A 23,547-nucleotide genomic window follows, 5' to 3' on the forward strand; every position below is an offset into this window, starting at 1 on the left:
TGTTCTAAACCATGCCAATTTAGCTTTCATTATAGAATTTGTTATCAAGATATCAAATGAGTAAAGGGAATATATATTTGTCTGAAATTTTAAAAGATGCTTAAAACCTTTATATATTAAAAAAAGCATTGAAAAATCTAACTGTACTTACGAAAGCGGTATCCTTTAACTGTACAAGCCAGGCTAAATGCTTGAATCAACCAGCAGCTATTTTTAATTAATGGCTCAATGTAGCCACATGCTCCTATCTGAAAAATCAATGAAGAGACTGATATATCAAGACCAGAAACAAATGATAAGAATGTTAGCACATTTGTTTATAGTACTGTCACAGTTACAGGGCAGCACATCTGTATGCTGCTCTCTGTGTTCCTCTTCCCATATGACATATACCAGGATAAGTAACCAATCAGTGTTAGGGGGCATTAGAAGATTTGGGGCTCCCTTAAGACAGAAGACTTCATCCATTTGCTGGATCAGAACGAAGGTATTTTAAAAAGCAATTTTTTGTCTGTTGCCTGGAAATCCAGCTTGTGCCCATACATGCAAACCACATCAGGCAGTGTTACTTCTCCAAGGGTACGTCTACACAGCAACATTATTTCGAAATAACTAGTATTATTTCAAAATAACTTAGTCCGCATCTACACAGCAGGCAATTATTTTGAAATAATGTTGAAATACTGTCAAGCTGGAGGACTTCTTACTCTGCCTCCTGTAACTCACATTGTACGAGGAATCAGGGAAGTCGGAGGAAGAGTACTCTATTTTGAAATAAGTGCTGGGTAGATGCTCCCCATTTCGAAATAAACTATTTTGACATAAGCTACGCAATTGATATAGCTTAATTTGCCTAGCTTATTTTGAATTAAACCCTGCTGTGTAGACTCACCCCAAGTTATTTATTCACCTTAATCACTTCCACCATTTTTAGTGCTTGGAGAGCTGTGGTAACCTTCCCTCATGGAACAGAACACAGTGCTTCAGAAACCATTCCTAAGTTTAATACAATAGTCTCCAAAGACATGCAGGGAGTTGCAATATCTGTCACAGTTATATACAAATATGACTATGAATAGTTACATATCTGCATTTTAATTAAGAGACTAAATAGAGAACACATTTCTTTGTCAGTGAAATAAGCCAATTAAAAATTAAATTTTCTGCCTTTCAGAGAGTAGGGTTTTTTTTGTTTATTTTAACTCCCTTTGCTTTTTTTTTTTTTTTGGTTAGTGCCTGATATATTTTCAGTGTGTCACAAGCTGACAGTTTGAACAACTTTTATAGATTGGTGACCTGATTCTACAAGCATTTATGAAAAATGCTTAACTTTATACATGTGTAGTCCCATTGAATTCGCCTGCATAAAATTAAGCACATATGTAAGCATTTTAGAGTATTTGTAAAATCAGGTGACCAACAAATCAGTCTTGTTTCAATATGCTGATTTATATAACATTTAAAATGAAAAATGCCTCTTTTTGCTCAGTCCATCAGTAAAAATGTTCAAGGGAAAGTAGCAATTGCCAAAAGTATATTTAAAGTGATCTTTTATAACATTTTAAATGGATGGCTTTTCTTGGCCGATCAGAGACATCATAGGAATCTTCTCTAATGGTTTAACATTTAAAAAAAAGAACCCTAATATTGAAATAAAATATGTAAGAATTAAATATTGAAGTTTCAATTGAAAGTTAGTCGAGATTTAAAGAAAACTAGAAGCTGGTTTGCCATCTTTTGCATCAGGCCCCCATGTTCTCATTCTTAGAAACAGTTCTTAGCATAACTGCCTAATGGCTCAAATCTGCCAATTTTAATTAAACGCCATAGTGACATAAATAGTCTAGATTCATTGTAGACCTAATCTTGCAATCCTTATGGACCTCTTACTCACACAAAACTTCTACAGACTTTAAAGAGAGCTTTGGACAAATAAAGAATACAAGATCTGGCTCTGAGAATTGCTTCTTACCTTGTAAACTTTCAGACAGTTGGGTTGAGCAAAACAGGTAAAAATTGTCTTATAATAAATAATCCCATAGTGTTTTGGATACTGTGTTTACAATTTCTGAATGAAACACAGAAGATTCTTGCAGATATTAGTACAATTTTGTGATGCTGAATTTTTTATGACTGCTTAATGACTGCACACTTTCACAGTTAAACCACAAAAGTGTTCAGCACTGAAATTATAGACGTCTTAGCCACTTACCGACAGTATGTTTTTCATTGTAATCACAAAGACATTGTATGCAATCAGCCAGTCCCAATAACGTAGAATGCTTCTGATAGGTTTCAATAATAGATCACCACCAAACAGCAGGAAATAGAAACAGGCCACCAAGTAACCCATACAAAATATGCTGATCCTAGTAGTTCCCGTGATGAAGATGATAGTAAGCACAAACCAGAAGAGATAACTAAATATTATCACTTTATACATATCTAAGTAGGATCTGTAATAAGACAACAGAATAAAAGAGAAAAAATTACTCAACTTTTTCAGATCATTGTCCGACACATTTTTGCACGCTACTGGCATGAACCAACAAAGTGCAAACAGTGATCTTGATTCAGCAAACATCTTTTGCACCTGCTTAAATGCAACTTTAAAGCCAATGCAATTATTCCCATCATGTGCTTGAGTCAAGTTTAATGGCTTAGTGCATCAACAGCATAGGGTTTGGCACCTTACAATATTAAGTGCCTTTATTATAAAAGGATGGAAAACACATTCTTCACAAATTTCGTGATGCATTTAGCAATGTTATATGCATATAAAAGCTGTTTGAACTCATCTCTGAAGTACAGGCAGTCCCCGGGTTACGTACAAGATAGGGACTGTAGGTTTGTTCTTAAATTGAATCTGTATGTAAGTCGGAACCGTCCCAGGGGGACGGGGAGCAAAGCGGCGGAACATGCGGGCAGCGGACAGCCCAGAAGCGTCTGGGCTGTCAGCTGCCCGCGTGCTCCGCGGCTTTGCTCTGCTTTGCTCCCCGTCCCCCTGGTCTGCAGACCAGGGGGACGGGGAGCAAAGCAGAGCAAAGCAGAGCAAAGCTGCGGAAGCACGCGGGCAGCTGACAGCCCAGACGCGTCTGGGCTGTCCGCTGCCCGCGTGTTCCGCCGCTTTGCTTCCTCTCCCTGGTCTGCTGGAGACCAGGGAGAGGAAGGGCCCCGTTTGTAACTGCGGATCTGACGTAAGTCGGATCCGCGTAACTTGGGGACTGCCTGTAGTTTGGGTAACTATACAGCGAATCTATTTCTAAAGCCCACCTGCATTACCTCATTGCAAACAATTATATACTTATTGATGACTTCTAGGGAATTCAGTGTGGTGAGAGGCACCATTTCCAAAGGCACCTGCTAAAAATATCTTCTTCAATGTAGATCAACTGTAAGAGGTTTTCTGCAAAAGGTCAGTGTGTTTTAATTTATGAAAACCTTTGTTAAGAGGTCTCAGGCAGGACCATCTGAAATCAGTCTTGATTGGGAGAAAGGAGAAACAATTCAGTATTTTCAGATTCTTCAAAACTCTTGATTTAATGTCAACTTAACACAGAGAACAGAGACTGCATGCTAGACTATGTGCAAAAGGCTATAGGGAGTAGTAGGTATAGCTAACCATTAATTCTCAGTTTCCCTCACTGTAATATTTTGCTTTTAAATGTACATGTTCAAGATCTGCTCACACAGGCTGTGAAACCTGCTGTTCCAGGGCTCCATGCAGGTAGAGCATGATGTGAACAATGACATCTTCTACTCTAAACTACATAAGGAGTAAATGAGCCAACAGTATTGTAGATTGCCACGTAAAGGAACTCCTGCATGACATTCTGAGGCCTCACCAGAATTTTCTGGAGCTGTCTTGCTGGCCTATATTTCTACATTCCCCCTAGCAAAGTTGCACTGAGAGAAAGACTTAATGATCATGACAAGAAGATTCCTTTTTGTATACTTTCTGCAAAGCAGTAGAACCAAAGGGCTATCTAAACTGCAGTGTGAATTTTATAGATGCTGTTGGGTTTTGTGTAATAAAACACAAAACAACTAATTGTTTACAACTCTTAGAGAACAAGTAAATGGGGGACCCCAGTTGATCATGTCCCAGGGGCCCTGGATATGACTAATTGCTCTGCTGCAAAAGGTACTGTTGTATTTACTGTTCCTTTGCACCATAATTATTGATGTGTGGGATGCCTAGGAGGAGATCGGCTTCCTGACACTACTTTTATCATCTCATGTTTGAGAAGCCTGCTGCCATAGTGCTTACATATTCTGCATCAGAATTGTTGAGAAAAGCTAAAAAGAAAAATAATTGAAGTTGAAAACAAATCTCTCAAAGATCTAATCAAAAGCATTTTTTCTACATTTTTGATAGCTTCAAAGGTTCCGTCTGGAGCCAAACATCTCCAAACTTTAGGTATACCAGAGGTTTTTTTTATTCAGACAGAAGGTTGCAACAATATTCAGTTCTGGAACAGATCTATCCAGAGTTTGGGAGATATTTGGATTAGGAGCCTGTTTCTGGAATAATCTTTTTAAAATATAATTTACGTATGGATTAAGTAGAAGAGCAATGTAAGGCACTTACTATATACTCATGCATATTTTTTGTCATTTTTAAACATGAAAGAAATTCAATGCAACTCAATATATTCTCACACTAAAGGAGAAAAATAAGAGCAAAATCTTGGAAGCATTTATAACATCACTTCACTTTCTTCAGGCCAAACTAGGTGAAGACCCTGGAGTGTGAAGTTCATCCATTCCACCATAGTTGTCACCATAAAAGCAGATGTGAAGTTTTAAGTACTATGTCTCAAAATACCTATTATTAGCCTCATCATTGCACCCACAAACCTCCTACACTGGAGGGGGTTGTTGTTATTAGTGTTTATTAAGAGGGTCCAATATTGTCAACTCAGTTGTGAGGTAAAAAAAATGAGCTGCAAAGAGACTGATCTACATTAAAACCTACTCTAGATAATCATTCAGACTAAGTCCTTACAGTGCTTGGCTTGCTGGCATTCCTTCGCACCATGACGACACCAGTCAGCATCAATGTTACAGCATCAAACCCCTTTCAAGCACAGATGTTATTGCCCAGTTAGTACTTTGGAGCTTCAAGCTGGGATACCAGCTCTGTCGATAATGTAACCAACGGTAATGGGTCTATTACAGGAGGAGGTGAGAGTGGCTCCGTAGCCTGTGATGTGCAGAGGGTCAGACTAGATGATCATGATGGTCCCTTCAGGCCTGATTATATGCTGCACCAGCCACTTTAAGCGCTTCTGCACCCACTAAGAAGGGCCATGATGTTGGTGTCAGATAGCAGTAACTGATCTCTCACTGCTTGTTTGGGCTAATGGAGTTGTTTTTAATTTCTCTTGACTCCCTTTCTTTATCACTTTCCTGTTTCCCTCTGCATCTTCTCATCTCTCCCCTCCTCATCTTCCTTCTGTCCCTCACTCAGGTCATCACTCCCCCTCCCCAGCTATCTCTTTATGTTTTCATGACCAGTTTCTTGTTCCACAGCCGCACCCGTACACATTTATCTACCTGCCCATATTAGTCTTCTCTTTCCCTTTTGAGTCTCCTCCCCTCAGATCTTATCTGGCCATATTCTCATAGACCCCAATGTTTTCCCTGCATCCCAGTCAGTCAGTCTCCTTTTCTGCCATCTATGTTGTTCTATTCTTGAGGCTTGTTCCTGAACCTCACATTATCTTCCCTTCTCCTGTTGTACCCTGCATTTCCTTTCATTCTGATGAATGCTGATTTATTCATTTCTTCCTGCTGTCTTTAGCTATATTAGCACTTCTGAAAAAATCTTGCAGGATATGCCAGAAAATTAACTGGATCTAGTTCATAAAATCTCTTCAGGACCTTTCCTATATTTAATGGCTTTTTTTCTTTTCCTGTTTTTCAAGATCATCTCTTTTATCTGTATGCTCTTTTTCGTGCTTCCACCTGCTTTAGACTATAAATCCAAAGTGGCATCGGTTGTTAAAACCCTTTTTATTAGTATCCACATGTTTATTTCATGCAAGTCTGAGCTGACATTTGTAATGATGATTTGCAGATCCTCTCACATTAATCTAAGTCAGACTACGTGTGGTTCCAGAGACCACATTACATCTGCCTATGAGAGTGGTCTGGTGCTTCACCTGCTGTTGTCTCCTGGGTTGCAGATATTACTAGGCTGTGTTAGATGATGGTATTAGGGGCTAAAATATTTTCGGGTCCCCATACTTTTTCTTCTGTCCACTTTTAGATTCTTGCACATGAGTTCTTCCAAATTTGGATTGTCCAACATTAGTGATATTGGGAACAGAGATCCTCCTCTGTGAACCCACTTTGGCCTTGCCTCCAGAAACTCTCCATTTCCTACTCTTTTTTTTAATTCAGTTATGATTTCCTGCAGGCTTAGTCATGCTTTCCTGAGAAATACGGGGGTGGAGTGAAATTTGGACTTTCAGGAAATCTCTTCCTTCAGGTTCATTTGTCACTGTTGATCTCAAGTATTTTTCCAAAAACAGGAAAGTTAAATGACTGGTTACAAGTTCTATTTTTTCCAGTTGTTCACAATGTAGTTAAAGCCTTTTAGGCACACCTACCGGAACATTTACTATCGAGTTTCTCCTCAGGAGAGAAAAATCAGAAGGATGTGACACCTCATGGACAGTAATGAGAAATGTTTGACTGAAACCTCATATAGTGCTTTGTAAATGTAAAGCACTGAGACCTGGGCCAAATTCAACCCTGATATTAAGCAGGTGCTAGTCTCCAGTTTAAATAGGCATTCAAGTGAATAAAGTTTAAATTTATCTTGTAAAATCCAATTTAGAGTGCAAGCTCTTTTTGGCAGGGACTGCATCTGCCAAAAACTAATACATTTTGGGTTCAAGAAAATACACATGTACTAATAAATTGGGCTTAATCTGGTTCCACACTTACAAAGTAGGGAATTAAGGGAAAATTACTTAAGTTCTCTTCTTCCTTCCTAACCTACAAATTCCATAATAGGAGGCCTGTGGCTCTGCTAACCAGAAGTAAGATGACAAAAGATCAGTTAAATCTAAGACTTCCAGAACAAAGAAACATATAATAAGATCAAAGAAAAATGACTCCAGGCAGCACTTCCCAAGAAGAAGTTGTGAGGAAATGAACAAGTAGCCACCTTTCATATTTCAGAAGCAGATGCTTCTGCACTCTGAATCACTGGCTACGGCAGAATGTAATATAATAATTTTGCATGTAACGTTTGGTTAATAGAACACATTCTTTAATCCACCAAGACACCGAACTCTTAATGGCTTTTTGCCTGTTGCTACAACTTTCAGAAAAATACCAACTGTTCAGTTTTATAAACCTCAGTACCATTCCAGAACTTGGCTATCACAGAGAAAGGCACTTTCTCTGGTACAACAAAGGAGGACTGGGATACAGCACCAACTAAAAGATCGTACAAAACTCCCTAAGTTTTTAAATGAATTCAGAGAGCATGTGATAAAATTCAGTCAAGTCCTGGTAAAAACAAGGACACGGGAACATGAACATTTTTTCAAACTTGGATGGGGAAAAATATTTAAAACATGCACATCAGGGACAGAAGTCAAGTGCCCCTGAGCATGACCTAGTCATTAAACTCTTTGGAAAAACTTTCAATAGCATATCTGCTTTGCTCAATCTCCATGCAGTCAGTATGAGCATTCCAGGTTGAAGAACAGGATCAAATCTTTAATGAAGTCACAGAAGGCATTTCTAGGATTTTACGGCAATCACAGATTTAGATTCTAAAATGAAGCATGATTGGATCACAGGGGCCAACACTCTGTCATGGATGTTCTTTTCTCCAAGAATCAAATGTAGAATCCCATGAAAATATATTATGTCCCCAGAGTTTTAGACTCAAACGATCATGAGCAAGAAGGAAACAGTTTTGTTGACAGAGTGGAACTAGGCTATTCAAATAGGCATCCCATGTTTTGAAACACTTGGAGCTCCAAGCTCCACTTGGCAGGGGCCATGACAATTCTTGTTTTTAATGCTAATGCTGAACCAATCCACTATGATGATCTTGCTCCTTTACAAATAAACTTGCCTAGAAAGAAGAGATTTTAGGAAATCATATGCAAACACTTGGAAGGTAATAAAGTGATAGGGAATAGCCAGCATGGGTTTGTGAAGAACAAGTCATGCCAAACTAATCTGATAGCTTTCTTTGATAAGATAACGAGCCTTGTGGATAAGGGAGAAGCGGTGGATGTCATATACCTAGACTTTAGTAAGGCATTTGATACGGTCTCGCATGATATTCTTATTGATAAACTAGGCAAATATAACTTAGATAGGGCCACGATAAGGTGGGTGCATAATTGGCTGGATAACCGTAGTCAGAGAGTGGTTGTTAACGGTTCTAAATCCTGCTGGAAAGGGATAACAAGTGGAGTTCCTCAAGGGTCTGTTTTGGGACCCATACTGTTCAATATCTTCATCAATGATGTAGATATTGGGATAGAGAGTACGCTTATTAAGTTTGCAGATGATACCAAACTGGGTGGGGTTGCGACTTCTTTGGAGGATAGGGACATAATTCAGAATGACCTTAGCAAGTTAGAGAAATGGTCGGAGGTAAACAGGATGAGGTTTAATAGAGAGAAATGCAAAGTGCTCCACTTAGGAAGGAACAATCAGTTCCATACATACAAGATGGGAAGCGACTGTCTAGGAAGGAGCATGGCAGAAAGGGATCTAGGGGTCATAGTGGACCACAAGTTGAATATGAGTCAACAGTGTGATGCTGTTGCAAAAAAAGCAAATATGATTCTAGGTTGTATTAACAGGTGTGTTGTAAGCAAAACTCGTGAAGTCATTCTGCCGCTCTACTCTGCACTAGTTAGGCCTCAGCTGGAGTACTGTGTCCAGTTCTGGGCGCCACATTTCAAGAAAGATGTGCAGAAATTGGAAAGGGTACAGAGAAGAGCGACAAGAATGATTAAAGGTTTAGAGAACATGACCTATGAAGCCAGGCTTCATGAACTGGGCTTGTTTAGTTTGGAAAAAAGAAGATTAAGGGGGGACATGATAGCGGCTTTCAAATATCTAAAAGGGTGTCACAAGGAGGAAGGAGAAAATTTGTTCCTCTTGGTTTCTGAGGACAGGACAAGGAGTAATGGGCTTAAAGTGCAGCAGGGGAGGTTTAGATTGGACATTAGGAAAAAATTCCTAACTGTCAGGGTGGTCAAATATTGGAATAAATTGCCAAGGGAGGTGGTGGAATCTCCCTCTCTGGAGATATTTAAGAACAGGTTAGATAGACATCTGTCAGGGATGGTGTAGACGGAGCTTGATCCTGCCTTGAGGGCAGGGGGCTGGACTCGATGACCTCTCGAGGTCCCTTCCAGTCCTATGATTCTATGATTCTATGATTACCAATGGAGTCAGTCAGGAGGCCTTAGAAAAAAATTGAGAATTTAATAGCAGGTGCACTGTTGCTATAAGGAATGCGAACTGGACACTGATTTTGCTTCCTATTCAAAAATCTTCAGAGTACATTCTTTGTGCTTCAGGTTCTTCATATTTGGCCAACAGACAATTTCTCCCATACTTCTGGGGAGTTTAATGAATTATTCTGGATTTAGATAAAATAAATTGATTGTTACTTTTTGAAAATCTATTAAACACAGCTTGTCCTGAAAAGCCTACTATGAAATTGCTTTTAAAGAGTTGGATGAGCTAGGAAAAGGTGTAGTTGGATAGTTTCTCCTAGGAGTGAGAGGAATACCCATCAGACTCCTATAGACTTTTTTTTTAAATACCAGGGAAGACCATTTATAAAGGAAAGTGAGTCACAGTGATTTTTCAGAACTCAGTCAAGAAAATAATGTGTTCTTGCTGACCCCTGACAATCTCACCAATGATGCTCTTGCCCAGAACCCCTAAGTCAACAACAGCTTGAACTCCATTTTATGTTCACTCTCCTCGGGTATTAGCTCAGAGCTAATGTGGATGTCAAAGCCATGGCAATGAGTGGAATTTAATGCTCTTCCTCTAGCATTGGAGCCCACTTCCAACTCTCTTCCCTTCATTCCTCCAATTAAGCCCCACTATTGCAGGTATTCAGTAGGTATTTCTGGCTGCTGGTAAGACTCCATGGAAATCACTGGCCCAATATCTGGCAAGGAGCAGGGATGTTAAAAAATAGTTGTTATTGTAACCATGTAGCCACTACAAATGGTTTAAATGGTTACATGTTGGCTCCCACAGGTATGGGGCTGGCAGCCAGTGTGCTCCCAGCTGCTGGCCCCACTCCTGAAGAGCTGATTGCTGCCACATGCTGCAGACTCTCATACAGCTGGTTCCCTGCATGTACAGCTTTGGATTCTGCTCCTTCTTAGCCAGCCGCTGAAAACATGCTTTCAGAGTCACAACAAACATCATGGCTACGTCTACACTGGCCCCTTTTCCGGAAGGGGCATGTTAATTTCAGCGATCGTAATAGGGAAATCCGCGGGGGATTTAAATATCCCCCGCGGCATTTAAATAAAAATGTCCGCCGCTATTTTCCGGCTTTTAGAAAAGCCGGAAAAGAGCGTCTACACTGGCCCCGATCCTCCGGAAAAAGTGCCCTTTTCCGGAGGATCTTATTCCTACTTTGACACTCTTTGAAGTAGGAATAAGATCCTCCGAAAAAGGGCACTTTTTCCGGAGGATCGGGGCCAGTGTAGACGCTCTTTTCCGGCTTTTCTAAAAGCTGGAAAAAAGCGGCGGACATTTTTATTTAAATGCCGCGGGGGATATTTAAATCCCCCGCGGATTTCCCTATTACGATCGCTGAAATTAACATGCCCCTTCCGGAAAAGGGGCCAGTGTAGACGTAGCCCTACTGGGCACAGCACAGAAGCTAATGACGTTTCCCCATAGCTATTCTTCTAAATAGTGCAGCAAACCTTCAGAAACATTCAAGTTAGAGGGCAAACTCTGCTGAGTTTACTCAAAACATCATCTGAAGAGCAGGGAGAAGATGGCAACAGGAATAGGGGTTTTTCTAATTTTCCAGTGCTGGGGTAATTACATAAGAGTTGCTTCATCTGTCAAAGATTGGCTGGAACAGTGTACTTCTGGCTCCATACACCCTTTTTTATAAACCCCATGCCATCCCAACTAGTCTCCAAAGTACATCAGTAGGAAGGCGGTGTCATGCAGGGGAAATCCTCAAATGTCTGTATCAGACAGCGTTAGGTCCCCTTTGCCCTTATTTGAGTTGGGCAAAGAATAATCTGTTCCAGAGAAGATTGTATGACCTTCTGCAATTTGGAGCAATTCAGGAAGATGTAATTAATTGATCAATACTTTTCTGGTATTAAAGACATATATAGACAGGGCCAGACTGGCTTGGTCTCCCTCAAGCACGTCAGGCAGAAAAGACAAGGAATAGGTCAAATGTACCACCATGTACTCAACAGATTTTACTCCTTCAGGCACAATTCTTCCTTGAACTTAACTTAACTTAACAATGCAACTTAACCATCTATATGGCACTACTAAGGCCACAGTTAGTGGGCCAACTATACTAAGATATCAGAAACATGCCTCATCTGTGTTGAAGAGAGCCTTCTAGAAAGGACCATATATCACTTCCAGCTATTTCTTATGGACGATCAGACACTCACTGCTGAACAAGTTGCATATTGTAAAATGGGAAAATGTAATAGCACTGGAAACAAAAATTTAAACATTCCTATATTATGACGACTTTCAAAATGGAGAACTTTAAAAATAAGACACATTGTCATTTCAAAATACTCCAGACCCTACATTACCGGCAGTGGATGAAGTCGGGAACAGGGTTGTGCTGGCTAAATGATGCTGCATCAAGGTTCATGCAAATTTCCACATTGTCCCCAGCCATGATTCGCACAGCAGCCTTGTTTTCATCCTCAAACATTTGCCTTTGTAAGGATGCACACAGCAGCAACATGAAATCGTCTGGCAAAAGGAAGACATCACAGTGAGAACTTCCACCTGTAACACAGATCTGTGGTGTGGGGAGCTGAATGCAATTGGTGATATGGTATAATCTAATCACTGCACAGTAGTTCTTACAATGATCCCATGAGACTACATGATTTACAATGCACTGTCATAACATTTCACCTGATTATTTCACTTCTCTGATTTTTTTTTCCTGAGAAGGAGCTTAAAGGGATGAGAATGTATCACTTTTTATCCAGTTTTATTTAAAAAAAAATCAACTACGAACTGATTGTGTAAATTACTGATCATCTGAATGCACTAATTTTATAAAAAAAACAATTTCTGTTCAATGTAATGTGCTACCACATTGGGGCCCTGACCTACAAATAGGGCCTCTAGATACTCTGCTGGTAATAATAATAATAATACTCTGTATATTATGCCAATTTGCTCCTTTGAAACAAACAAAAGATTGATTTCAAATAATGCAAAAGTAGAATACAAAAGACAAGTTAACAACTTTCACAGTTCTGAGCTAAAGTACTCACAGACAAGAAAAATGGGATTTGGTCTCTCAATGAAGTCTGGAAAATATAACCACTTTATGATGTTGGAGTTGAAGTTGGCATTAGGGCTTCTCCATGGATAGTCTACAATAAGAGGAAGCACGCAAAAATGTAATCAATTGTTTATAACAATTATTTCATTTTTAAAGTATCTGTCAATTTTCCAGCAGTTTCCTGTAAGAGCAAATGACCATAAAAGGTAAGTGACCTTACCTTTACAAGGAGCAGGTGGAATGCCAATACAAATGAAGTACTGGAATATAATGATACATGCCAGAAAACAGCAGTATTTTGGCCAAATCTCTGCAATAGCTTTTCTTCTTCGTCGATATAATACAGCAATTAACCAGAAGGCATGAATCATGGCATAGAAATCCATTCGTTGACCAATTACATTAACAGACAATAGGAAACAGGTCTGTGGAAGATGTAAAGAAAAATACGCAGCATTTACAACTTCTGAGATGGTCAGGGCAGATATAAAGTGGCCTTTCAATCGGATTCTTGGAAACCTGAGGTAGCTTAGTCTAACTCTTCACATACTAAGATATCGACATGGTTAATAGTCCTCCAGCACCCTATACCTTGTGTAATTTTCTACCAATTCTGACTATCTCAATACAACTGGAAAGCAAGTTTCCAGTTCATGGTACTAAAAAAAATATAAAAGGGTCAGAACGTTGTCATGATAGCTGGATTGGAAATGCTAAATTGTTGCCAAGCAATGCATGTTACACATGCGAATATTTTGATACTACTTACAGATGTTAAAAGAATGAATTCATAAAGAAAAATAGTAATTGGAGTGTAACTTCGGGTGGGAACCACATTAAAAGAATATACGTTCAGACAGTATAACTATTGTTTACTACAGACAAACAATTCAGTTGTTCTGACGTAGCTTTATTATGCTGTATAGGAAGCTCTCTCTTTTTTTTGCCAGGGTAGTTTCTAGTCTCTGGTTGCACTTTAAACAGTGCCTTGAGGCAATGCTATGATGTGACACTTGGTTTTAGAACTCAGTAAATAATTCATGGTGAATCATTTAGTCAATGAATTTCACCATTTCTCTTTCCAGGAACTGTTCACAAAGGCCTTGTGTACACTACCAAATTTTAACAACATAACTTATGTTGACACCCAAAAGTCAACAAAACAAAAATCACTAGAGAGTGCTCATATTCTCTCACTCTGTAAACAGATCATGTCCACATGGGAGAGGGCACCATCATCAAGAGTATGAGTAATTCACTGTGGGTATGTATTCCATAGTGCCGTGTTGTGGGAAGGAACTGATTACTGTGCATTTTGGGACTCCCTTCAAGTTCTCTTGCAGCCTCTCAGCTATTGGGAGGGGCATTACGATTAGCTCTCCATGCTGAAGAATATCAAAGCAGCACAGCATTTCTTCCCTCTTTCCCCTCCCACCTCCACCCAAAGCAGCCTGACAGCCACTTTTTTTCCTAGTTCAGGGCAGAATGGGAGCATTCTAATGATTTGCTCCTTGTTTTTCCCACACACACAGCTGTCAGGTACTTCTCAGAGCTTCAAAAGGAGAAGGGCATATGCCTGCAGGGCATCAGAGATCAAAACACTGAGCACAGCCATCAGGGCAGACATTGTGGAATATTGGCAGAAGCCAGTTCTCCCAACTAAACAAACAGCAGAGACAATACTGACTGTCTGACAACAAAGGGAGAGGAAAATATAAAAGTCTCTTGTAGGGTTGGAAGCTTTTTGTTTCTGAAACTGGGTGTTCTTCTAGACTAAAGTCCCATTGCAGTGTGTGCACTCTCACTGTTTTGTCACCAAAAGGCAGCTTTTGACCACAAAAGTTGATAGTGTAGACAAAGCCAAACAGCGATGGTCTCACTTTTTGTGGCTAACTGAAATTGTTTGCTAACCAATTTTGGTGAATTGTTCCCAAGGATGGCTTGTTAAACCATTCATTACACTGACTATTTGGAATTTGAGAGGGATGTTGGTTCTGATTAGATAGATAGACATATAGTAACTCATAACTGGGTTTCTAATGCAAATACTCATGTACAAGAGTTAAAAACTTGCTTTCTGCATGTATTCTCTAATATTTGCTTAAAACTTGCCATTTAGACAAACATTCTTGCCTTGTAGAGAAGGGACATATCCTTATGGACTGGGAAAGACTCGCTGCTCTGTCCTCATCAGGGAGCCGCTGCTGTCCTGATGGAGAAGTGCCCCTCCCCCAGCCAAACAGCTCCACGAACAAGTACTGAGCCTCTGACTGGGTGGGGCTCCTTAAGCAGCTGCCGGGAAGTGCTGCCACATAGTATAGAGGGGATTCCAGGAAGGGACTCAGTACACCTCTCAGTGGGACCAACAAAGCAACACAAGTCTAGGAATCATTGTCTTAGCTACATGAAAATGTTATTTACCTCCAACCCAAACTTGTAGAAGAAGTAGTTAATGAAATACTTGGCACAGTTTACAAGTCCATCATCCAAATGTAATCTTGTAATCTCATGGAAAATGGTTTTAGTCACAGGGGCAGTAAGATTATTTCGACATCTGTAGTACTCCTGATGTCGATAAATTGTAACTTCAAAGGCCAGAAGTGCAAGCATCAGTAAGTTATTCTACAAAAGCAGCAATAAAAAGAAGATAAAATAAAGTGAAATATAAAGAACTGGAAATTTTTCTGAAAAGCATAATCAATGAATATTCTAGTGAATGTTACTGTTTAATATTCCTGCAATATCAAAATATTTTGGGATTTAAAATAAAAAATGATGGGTTTACTTGAGCTGAAAAATGCATCAAGGGTTTACCAAATCTACAATTTTTGTTCCTCCCTCTACCAGAGATACACAAACAACTGTTCCTCACTGCTTGTCAAGACAGTGAGACTCAGAATTCATGCTCTACTACTTGCAATGTCACTGACTTGTATTCTCACAAGTAAAGCAAAGGACGTGCATGAGAGAGTCCTTTTGCTCACCTGTGACTGAACTGTTATTTTCATAACTCTATTATACATGTGTTGTTCTTTTGACCCAGGCTAGTGCACAAATGAACAGTAGCACTATTAAGTGCTGTAGGGTAGTGCTTTTATTTGATAAAAGACTAGAAATTGTGCACTTCTCCCATATTTTGGCTTTGTCTTGCTGGAATCACATGAAGTTAAGAAGTTAAGGAACCTGAAAGGGGTTGGGGTCAGCACTGAGAAAGTTGCCCTCTAGATAAAATAGAATTCTAATTTCAACAAATTTGATCACGGTGTTCAGAATGTTTGAGCTGAGCAAAAATCTGCAGGACAATGAAGTGAGACTCATCCCTCTCCCTGACAGGTAGGTGCAATAAATCACTGATTTTTTTTTTTATTCAGGATTTGTCACAAATGATGATAAAATCTGTGATTTACTCTAAATTTACAGTTTCTTAAGATTTTTTACACCCATTTTCCATGAGAAACTTCTTATCCTAAATCAAAATATAGGACTTAAGAGTCTCTTTAATCCTATGGGAGTCATGCATAGTTTTCCTCTAAGAAATGTTTAATCCAAATTAAAATAACAAAACACACCTTGCCTGCATTAAACAAAACAGAAACTAGAATAAACATGTAGAATCATTGTTATTTCCCATCCACCTGCTTCCCCACCAAAAAAACCCCAAACATGATATTTTCTAAGTTGTTTCTAAGAGATGAAAGTTTTACAAAATAAAATATACTGTCATAGATAATTATTTAGATCAAATATTTATCTTAAATCTTATAATATCTGACATGGATGTATATTATTACTTCTTAGAAATCGAGTAAATCAGATTTCTTGGCATCCTTTTTTATCCATAGCAGAGGGCAAGCTCTCTGGTTATATGTTCACCTTAATTGTTGCATGGAATTTTCAGAGTTAGCGACGTAGGAATGATATATTTTGTGTGTATCATGTGATCCATTTCAAGGACATTGAAAAGTTTAGCAGGCATAAGAGTCAGTCTAAATACTGAAAAATGTAGAGCAGTTACCCTTAAGTATACAAGCAGTGGATATGACTTCCTTAATCCAACCCACTCTGTAGGATCGATAGGTGCGCTATAGAGGAGCGATGTCTTCAGTTCTTCGTTGCCTATATTAGTCTCATTTTCTGTGGGCTAAAAAGCAAACAATGATAAGTTCTTTAGTTAGAGTCTCTTTGGAGCCACTGTGGGCAGGAATCACGATGGCTCAGCAGAAACATATCAGCTGAACTGCAGCTTTGAACACTTCACAAGCTTCCTTTGGCTCTGTCCTTGCATTGGAGTACCTGGCCATTAAACGCTTAATATGCACTACTACTCACCATTGTACAATTACTGGAAAAGGTGCTAGGGTCAATAGATGTGAGCTGATATAACATTTTGCAGACGATAATCACACATGTCCAAACAGTGCAGACACTTGATGCCAATGGGCGGAACTGAGCATATGGCAAAGCAAGAGCCCAGGCAATCAAAAACACAAAGTTAAACAGAGACACCTGAAAACACAAAACAGAAATTACACACAGCAGCCAGATGACCAAGCACCTTATTGTGACCTTTTATTCCTAGAATACCTCATACACAACAGGCATTTAAAAATCCTTCAAGACAAAGAGTCGAAAACAAGATCTAAGAAAAGTAATGAAAACAAAATTTAAAACAGCTCTCAGCATGATGCTAGACATGAATGTAACATACTTAACAACAGTTAGTGCAGGGGGTGGGAGGGAAGACTGAGTAATCCGTTAGCTTGGAAACAATTCTAACTTCAAAATACTATTAGCACCATTAAACACAAAGGGCCACACTGTGCTTGGAGCAATAATGCATACATGTTGGACTAGTGGTGGTAGAAAGGCTAATTTTTGTAGTAGGGGACACACACACAATTACTCTCTATCCACACCAGACAGAGTTCCCTCTCTCTCTCTCTCTCTCTCTCTCTCTCATCGGAAGGGCCTGCTAGTGGGAAGGAGGAAGACAGAGGAACTATGACTTTAGATCCTAGAAAATTAAACAAAAACTCCCCCTCATGTCTTATTTGGTGGAGATGACTGGAGAATTTTCTGGGCGACAGGGATCTTCACTCCCAACTGATAACTTTAAACAGAGATGGGACTTCAGGATTTGATTAAGCACCAGCACCTAAAAAGCCCAGCTGGATTATGGACCTTCAGTTAAGCCTGCACTTAAAAAATAGGTTGGGACAAGTGGTGGATAGTGAATACACTGCTGTGGAAATACCACCACCAAGGATCAGTAAAAGGACGAGATTTTGTCAGCATAAGTTTTACTTGCCTCTTTCACTGTGACCCAGATGATGTATGAAGAAACAATTTTGATAATGTGCAGCTCCAAAAGCCACCACACAAAAACTTGCATCTTATGAAAATATTCCAGGAATTTTAAGAATAGCACCGTGAGGCGGTCGATCACCAAATGCCACTTGTTTCTTAAATCTGCAAAGACAAACCCGACGGAATCACAGAAAATATATCTTTTCTTTTGTTAATTTCCTCATCACTAGAAAATAGTAAGGCAGGATTTTTTTCCACTCAGCTCCAAAGGAAGAGACGTAAAAGTGAGTAAAATCAGCTCTGATTTTCAATGGGGAACAATCCAACAACAAATCAAAGGCTACTAGAAAACTACTTGTGGCATTGACTTGTGCATCCATTGGTGCATGCATACTCAGGTGGCGGATCTGTGAATCCAAGGACCATTGACTTAATCCACCCCTGTTTATCTTGTAGCCAAAGATCAAACTGTTTTGTTTGATTATATTTAGTGAATATGGTCCTAGTCTGTTCAGAAAAATGTAAACATGAAAGTAATATAAAGGCTATTTCTTCCTAGCAAACCTTTATGTCAGCATTGAGCAGAATCACATTTCAGCCCTGAAAATGATATTGCAGAGAGTGGAATGGGAAAAACTGCCCGATGCTAGCATATGACTGAATACTGCTTTCTAAAAGCTGAATATGTCACTGAGATAGTTAAAAACCTGTTCACAAGCCTCGCAGATATTTACATAGTCCTTTGGGAAGAACAATATACTGTAATGGGACTTTCTTGAAGTATTTTATGGATCTGCAAACTTTCCCTGCAGAGTTTTGCTTTAAATACAACTTTTTTAGCTACTTTCATTGTTCACTTAGCATTTGTATTGTAGGAAAACTGCTCTGATTCATACTCATAAAAACATACTGCATCATAAAATACTGTATTTTGCTAATCAGTAAATGAAGCTAATCTGTGTTATGAAAAACACAGAGGTAGCATCACAGATGTATTTTGACAAATGTAATTCGCAGGGAACAGCCAAGTCAGTAGGAGCAGTCAAAGAAGGAGTTTAAGCAGGTAGTGTGGCACACAGGTGTAACCAGCTGGACACGACCCGCCTCCCTCCTCTTCACTGGTGTCTAGCTAACCAGACACACTCCTCTGCTTTTCCCTTCTTCCCTGACCTGGGCTTTCTTAGTTATAATTTGTGAAGCTTTTTATCATGCCTTTGGTATGTTATTTTTAGTACAATGCAATTTCTTGTACTCAAGGCCATAAGGCCCCACTTTGCTTAGAAACCATATTGCTTATGAATATGTATGTAACCTGTGGAATGTGTGAGAGGTACGAATGAGAAATACCCACCCAAAAAGACAGTTTAGGATCCGTGACCTTTTAAGGGAGACAAAGACCCTGTAAGCAGATAAATCAACTGAGAAGCACCCAGAAAATCTCTCTCTTGGACAAGATGTAACATCACAGCAGAAACCTGGGACCAGCCCAGAGAAAGTAAAGCCTCCTGCAGATTCGAAAGGCTCTCCCAAGGAACATCATGATCGAGTCTCTGAGAGGCTGACACCTGGCCAGCACTCCAGCCACCAGTGAAATCAAAAGTAATCTACACCGCACTTGCAGACTGTCTCCAAACTGCCAGCATGAACATGATGTCAGAGTGTGAGTATCACTTTACTCTTAAGAATCTGTGCCAATAAACAACCCCAAAAGCAATACTGCTTTAGCCCACCCTTTGTTCGGGTTTGTTCCTCAACAGGTCTAAGGAAGTGCAACAACAGGAAATGGAAGGGGAAAGATGGAGCCAGTCGAAAGGAAACCTCCAGTGCTCCTGAGGCCAAGCATTTTTTAGGGTGACCCTCATCCACACATGAGTAGCATTAGATTTCCTATCCTTGGGGAAGAAAGGAAAAAACTGAAGGGAGTAGCCAGAGACTAAAGGTGGCAGAAGCACCTACAGAAGCAATTTTAAAAGGGCCAGGCAGCCCACAAGGCTATCCACAGTTTTCACTCTGAACATTATTTTCCCTGTACTGATTGGCTGTTTGCTTCAGCTGGGGGAAGAGGGCGTCGAGGGGGAGATAACATGCCCCTGGTGGCCTGGGAGGAGAGAACATGTCCCTTGACCCAGCCTCCTGCACTTCCCCCCACCATCTCTAAGGCCCTGCCATGAAGGACCTGGGAAGCACTGGGTAAGTCAGAGTATATAATAAATAGCTGTCCCTTTCACTACCCCTTTCCCCTGATGGTCCAATGGGGTTATAGGTGCCCTAGTTCCCATCTCTGACCCCTTGCTGCTCCCTTGTGGTCATTATATAGTATAATTGTGCTTGCTAGCAGACCCCTCTCTTTCTATTATATGAGAAACAATCACGTTACAGGTACATCCGATTGTCCCGGCACAACCAAATCCTTACCTTGCTTTAAGTTATGAGAGGAAACTGCATTCCAAATTTAGTAGTCCTAGCTCTTACCGTTCATGGGGAGTTCTTGAATTAACAGACTCATAGATAGCCAGCCAGACAGACAAACTCTCTCAAATATATAGTAGATGAAATTCTGCCTTTTTGAGTGTCTGGCCAAATAGGTTATTTATTTTCATTTTATTTCTTTTTTCCTTAAAAAAATCTTCTTTGAAACTATGCCTTTTTATGCACATGCATGTATTACAATAGTCTTTAATGACATGATCATATACTATTTCTCAAAGAACAAAATGTTATACTGCATATTTTTATCATACTGGAAAACCACTTTGAAGGTGCCAGGTAAATGAAGCAAGGCATGCAAGGCATAGCCAGAGAAATATATGGCACAAGATATTACACATTAAAAAAATAGATTGAAGGAATGCTGTATTATTTGAGAAATGGCATATAATGCTGTAACAAAGACTGTATGCATTACTCTGCTAAAATAATGCTGGCAATTCCAGAAATTTGAGTGCTTAACAGTGCAATTTTGCGATACAGCTTTTTGGTATACACACAGACACATGTGTATAACTTAAAGACACCTCACATCCACACAGAGACATTTTCTGTCCTGCTGCCAAGATCCATCCAGCACAGCACAGAGAAGAGGCCTCCAGGGAGTCGGTAACTGCTCCCTGACTCTTGGTTTGCCCCAGTGTAGGTTAATTTTCAACAGCTGGCTCAAGGGAACTTCTACCAGCTGGGGATGAGGCAGAGTGCAGCATATTCCGATCACACTTTTGCCTAAACAAAACCAGCACAGGAGCTGGGTAGGTCAGGGTGCTAGCCACTGTGGAGTCCTCTAGGCAGAATTCCCCAGGCAGGGAAGCATGGGTGGTTTCTGATCCCCTGAGATTACATGAGCTAAGTGTAGTATCTTAGAAAATGTAAACTGACATTTTGTTTGGAGCAGGTCTCATTGCAAATCTGTATTTTTGTTCCAGAGCACTACATATAATTGTATCAGTAATAGCCCACATTAAAATGTAAGGCCATTTCCAGACAGTCTGATTTTCCTCTATTCTACACTCTCTTCCATCAGTTCCTGTCACTGATGTGTTATTTCTTTTGCTAATCTAAGTCATGCAGGGTTCTTGTTCATAATTGCATTACAGAAATTGTTTTGTGTGTTAGCAAAGGGTATCCAGGATAACAACCTTAACATCACCCACCCTCGTGCTTAGGCATTTTTATATTAATTTAGAATCAGTTAGATATTCCATGTTCAAAATTGAAAAATGTGACACTAAAGTTGTTTGTGAACAATGAAGCAGAGAATTTCCTGAAATGAATAATCTTAAAAGCATACAAAACAAACTAGAAACAAATTATTTCTTTAAGATTTCACATGGAAGGGGCTTTCCTTGAATGTCAGAAATCTCCCTATCCACCACCGGCTTGTAAAGAATTTTCATTTAGTAGAAACCAGTGGGGTTTTCTCATTTTGTAAGCATCCTATAGGTACCTGTTTGCATCCTAACAAATTGCAGCATGTTGAATAATTAACAAGGAGACATCTGCTCAATCCACACTATTTTGGCAAACATTCTAATCAATATTAAAAGGAAAACAAATGTTACCTAAAATAAGATGAGCTTATCAAAGATGAACCACCTGCAATGGAAGTTCAGTAAAGTTAGAAAGGAACAATGTTACAGCCTCACCACCTACCTGAAGTTTCTTCTGCATCAGATTCATCATCATCCTCTTCCTCTTCCTCCTCTTCCTCTTCCTCTTCTTGCTCCTTCTCTTTCTCTTTTTCATCCCCATCTTTCTCTCCCTCCCCATTTCTCTCTTCCATGCTTTCATTACCATCGTCATCCAGCTTTTTATCCTCTTCCTTTTCATTGCTGGCAGTTAAATTCATCATGGTTATATCAGGTAGACTTCCATCTTGGTGCACCAGTCTGTTGATAAATAATGAAGTGTCAGCAAACTGAGCCATAGTGAGATCAGGAACACTTTTTTCAAGCAATATAATTAAAAAAAATAAACAATGCATGTATAAATGCCATTGAACTGGAAATGTTAATGATTCTGGTATTTTCTGCAAACTGAGTCAGAATGTATTAGTAATTATTTCTCACTAGGATGCTAGTAATTAATTAGTAATGAGTGGTTTTGACACCTAAACTTGACATTTTCCCCATTGGAGAAAATGGTCAGAGTTTAAGATGTAGAAGCATGAAATGACACTATGAGAGAGTGAGCATTTCATTACTTCATGGGGGACTTACTCATTGTGGTGGTTTGGCATTTTTTTCTTGAGGCTGCTCAAAGTAATTGAAACAGAAAGAAAAAGGGAAATGAGAACAGAGGGGTTATAAAGGAAGATCAGAGATAACAAATACATCATGCTACATAACTACTAAAGCATTCTCCTATGCTGTCTGCAGCAGCCTTCCGATGTCAAGAGCATGCATCATGGCATTAACAGGGATTTTCTGCTAAAAATCATAGAATCAGAGCCTAAATGGAAAGTGAGCCATATAATTATGCTAAAACTAAAGTGGTAAAAAAGGTGCATATTCTCCCATGCTTTTTGTAATGCAATTGCGTTGTCACAGGTAAGCTATGCAATTCATATTTTGAATACATTTTCAAATATTTGATATGGAAAGATGCAACTGGGTGGCGAAGAAGCATGTTCATTTCAGTGATGTTTTTTCCTCCCAACTCCAGATTTATAAACCGTACAGAAAAATTTACAAGGTCACTGCTTCAATGGATTTGATAAAATCTAATTTTGGTTAGGCCTGAACATTCTCTCTCTTCTAAATCTTGCAGAGGTCATACCTCAAATCCCAGGCTAGTAGGTTTTATGTGTTCCAGTCCCACAGTGGGGCAGCTGGGGCCTGGAGCACCGGCACAGGCTCCCCAATGCTTGGGGGAGGTGGGAGGGCAGCGGGAAAGGAGCCCTGAGCCTTGGGGGCCAGATTCAGGCAAGCTGGGGGCCATACCCAGCCCCCAAGGCTGAGGTTCCTCACCCCTGATTTACAGTACGAAGTGCTAGTATATCATTCAATTTTATTAAATTTAAGCCATAAACCCTGACACTTAACTAGTACTTTTGCAGTTTAGTAAATTGAAAATCTAGAAATACCTATTTACTCTGTACAACATATTTTAAAATGTCGCTTATAAAACATGAACAGCACAGCATGAGCTGACAACGCAACAGTCAAACAAGCAAACACATCCTTTAAATTACTGGGACTTGAAACTTCCTC

At 39.6% G+C, this 23,547-nt stretch overlaps 1 protein-coding gene across 12 annotated transcripts in view; it reads right to left on the bottom strand.

The window, feature by feature from the left end:
* PIEZO2 (piezo type mechanosensitive ion channel component 2) overlaps positions 1–23,547 on the bottom strand; it is a 423,840-nt gene that overhangs the window by 76,127 nt on the left and 324,166 nt on the right. For 9 of the 12 annotated variants that reach the window (XM_075920992.1, XM_075920988.1, XM_075920987.1 and 6 more), the window contains 11 exons: positions 22,555–22,587; positions 21,989–22,224; positions 17,847–18,007; positions 16,868–17,044; positions 16,554–16,679; positions 14,960–15,160; positions 12,759–12,963; positions 12,528–12,629; positions 11,826–11,991; positions 2,213–2,456; positions 152–248 (listed from right to left, as the gene is read on the bottom strand). In XM_075920992.1, coding sequence (XP_075777107.1) covers positions 152–248; positions 2,213–2,456; positions 11,826–11,991; positions 12,528–12,629; positions 12,759–12,963; positions 14,960–15,160; positions 16,554–16,679; positions 16,868–17,044; positions 17,847–18,007; positions 21,989–22,224; positions 22,555–22,587 — 1,748 coding nt within the window. The remainder of the gene's footprint in view (positions 1–151; positions 249–2,212; positions 2,457–11,825; positions 11,992–12,527; positions 12,630–12,758; positions 12,964–14,959; positions 15,161–16,553; positions 16,680–16,867; positions 17,045–17,846; positions 18,008–21,988; positions 22,225–22,554; positions 22,588–23,547) is intronic. The other 3 variants (XM_075920989.1, XM_014570678.2, XM_014570676.2) reach the window with 1 other exon arrangement.

Source organism: Pelodiscus sinensis, chromosome 2, assembly GCF_049634645.1.
Source record: "Pelodiscus sinensis isolate JC-2024 chromosome 2, ASM4963464v1, whole genome shotgun sequence".
Classification (NCBI taxonomy): Eukaryota; Metazoa; Chordata; order Testudines; family Trionychidae; genus Pelodiscus; species Pelodiscus sinensis.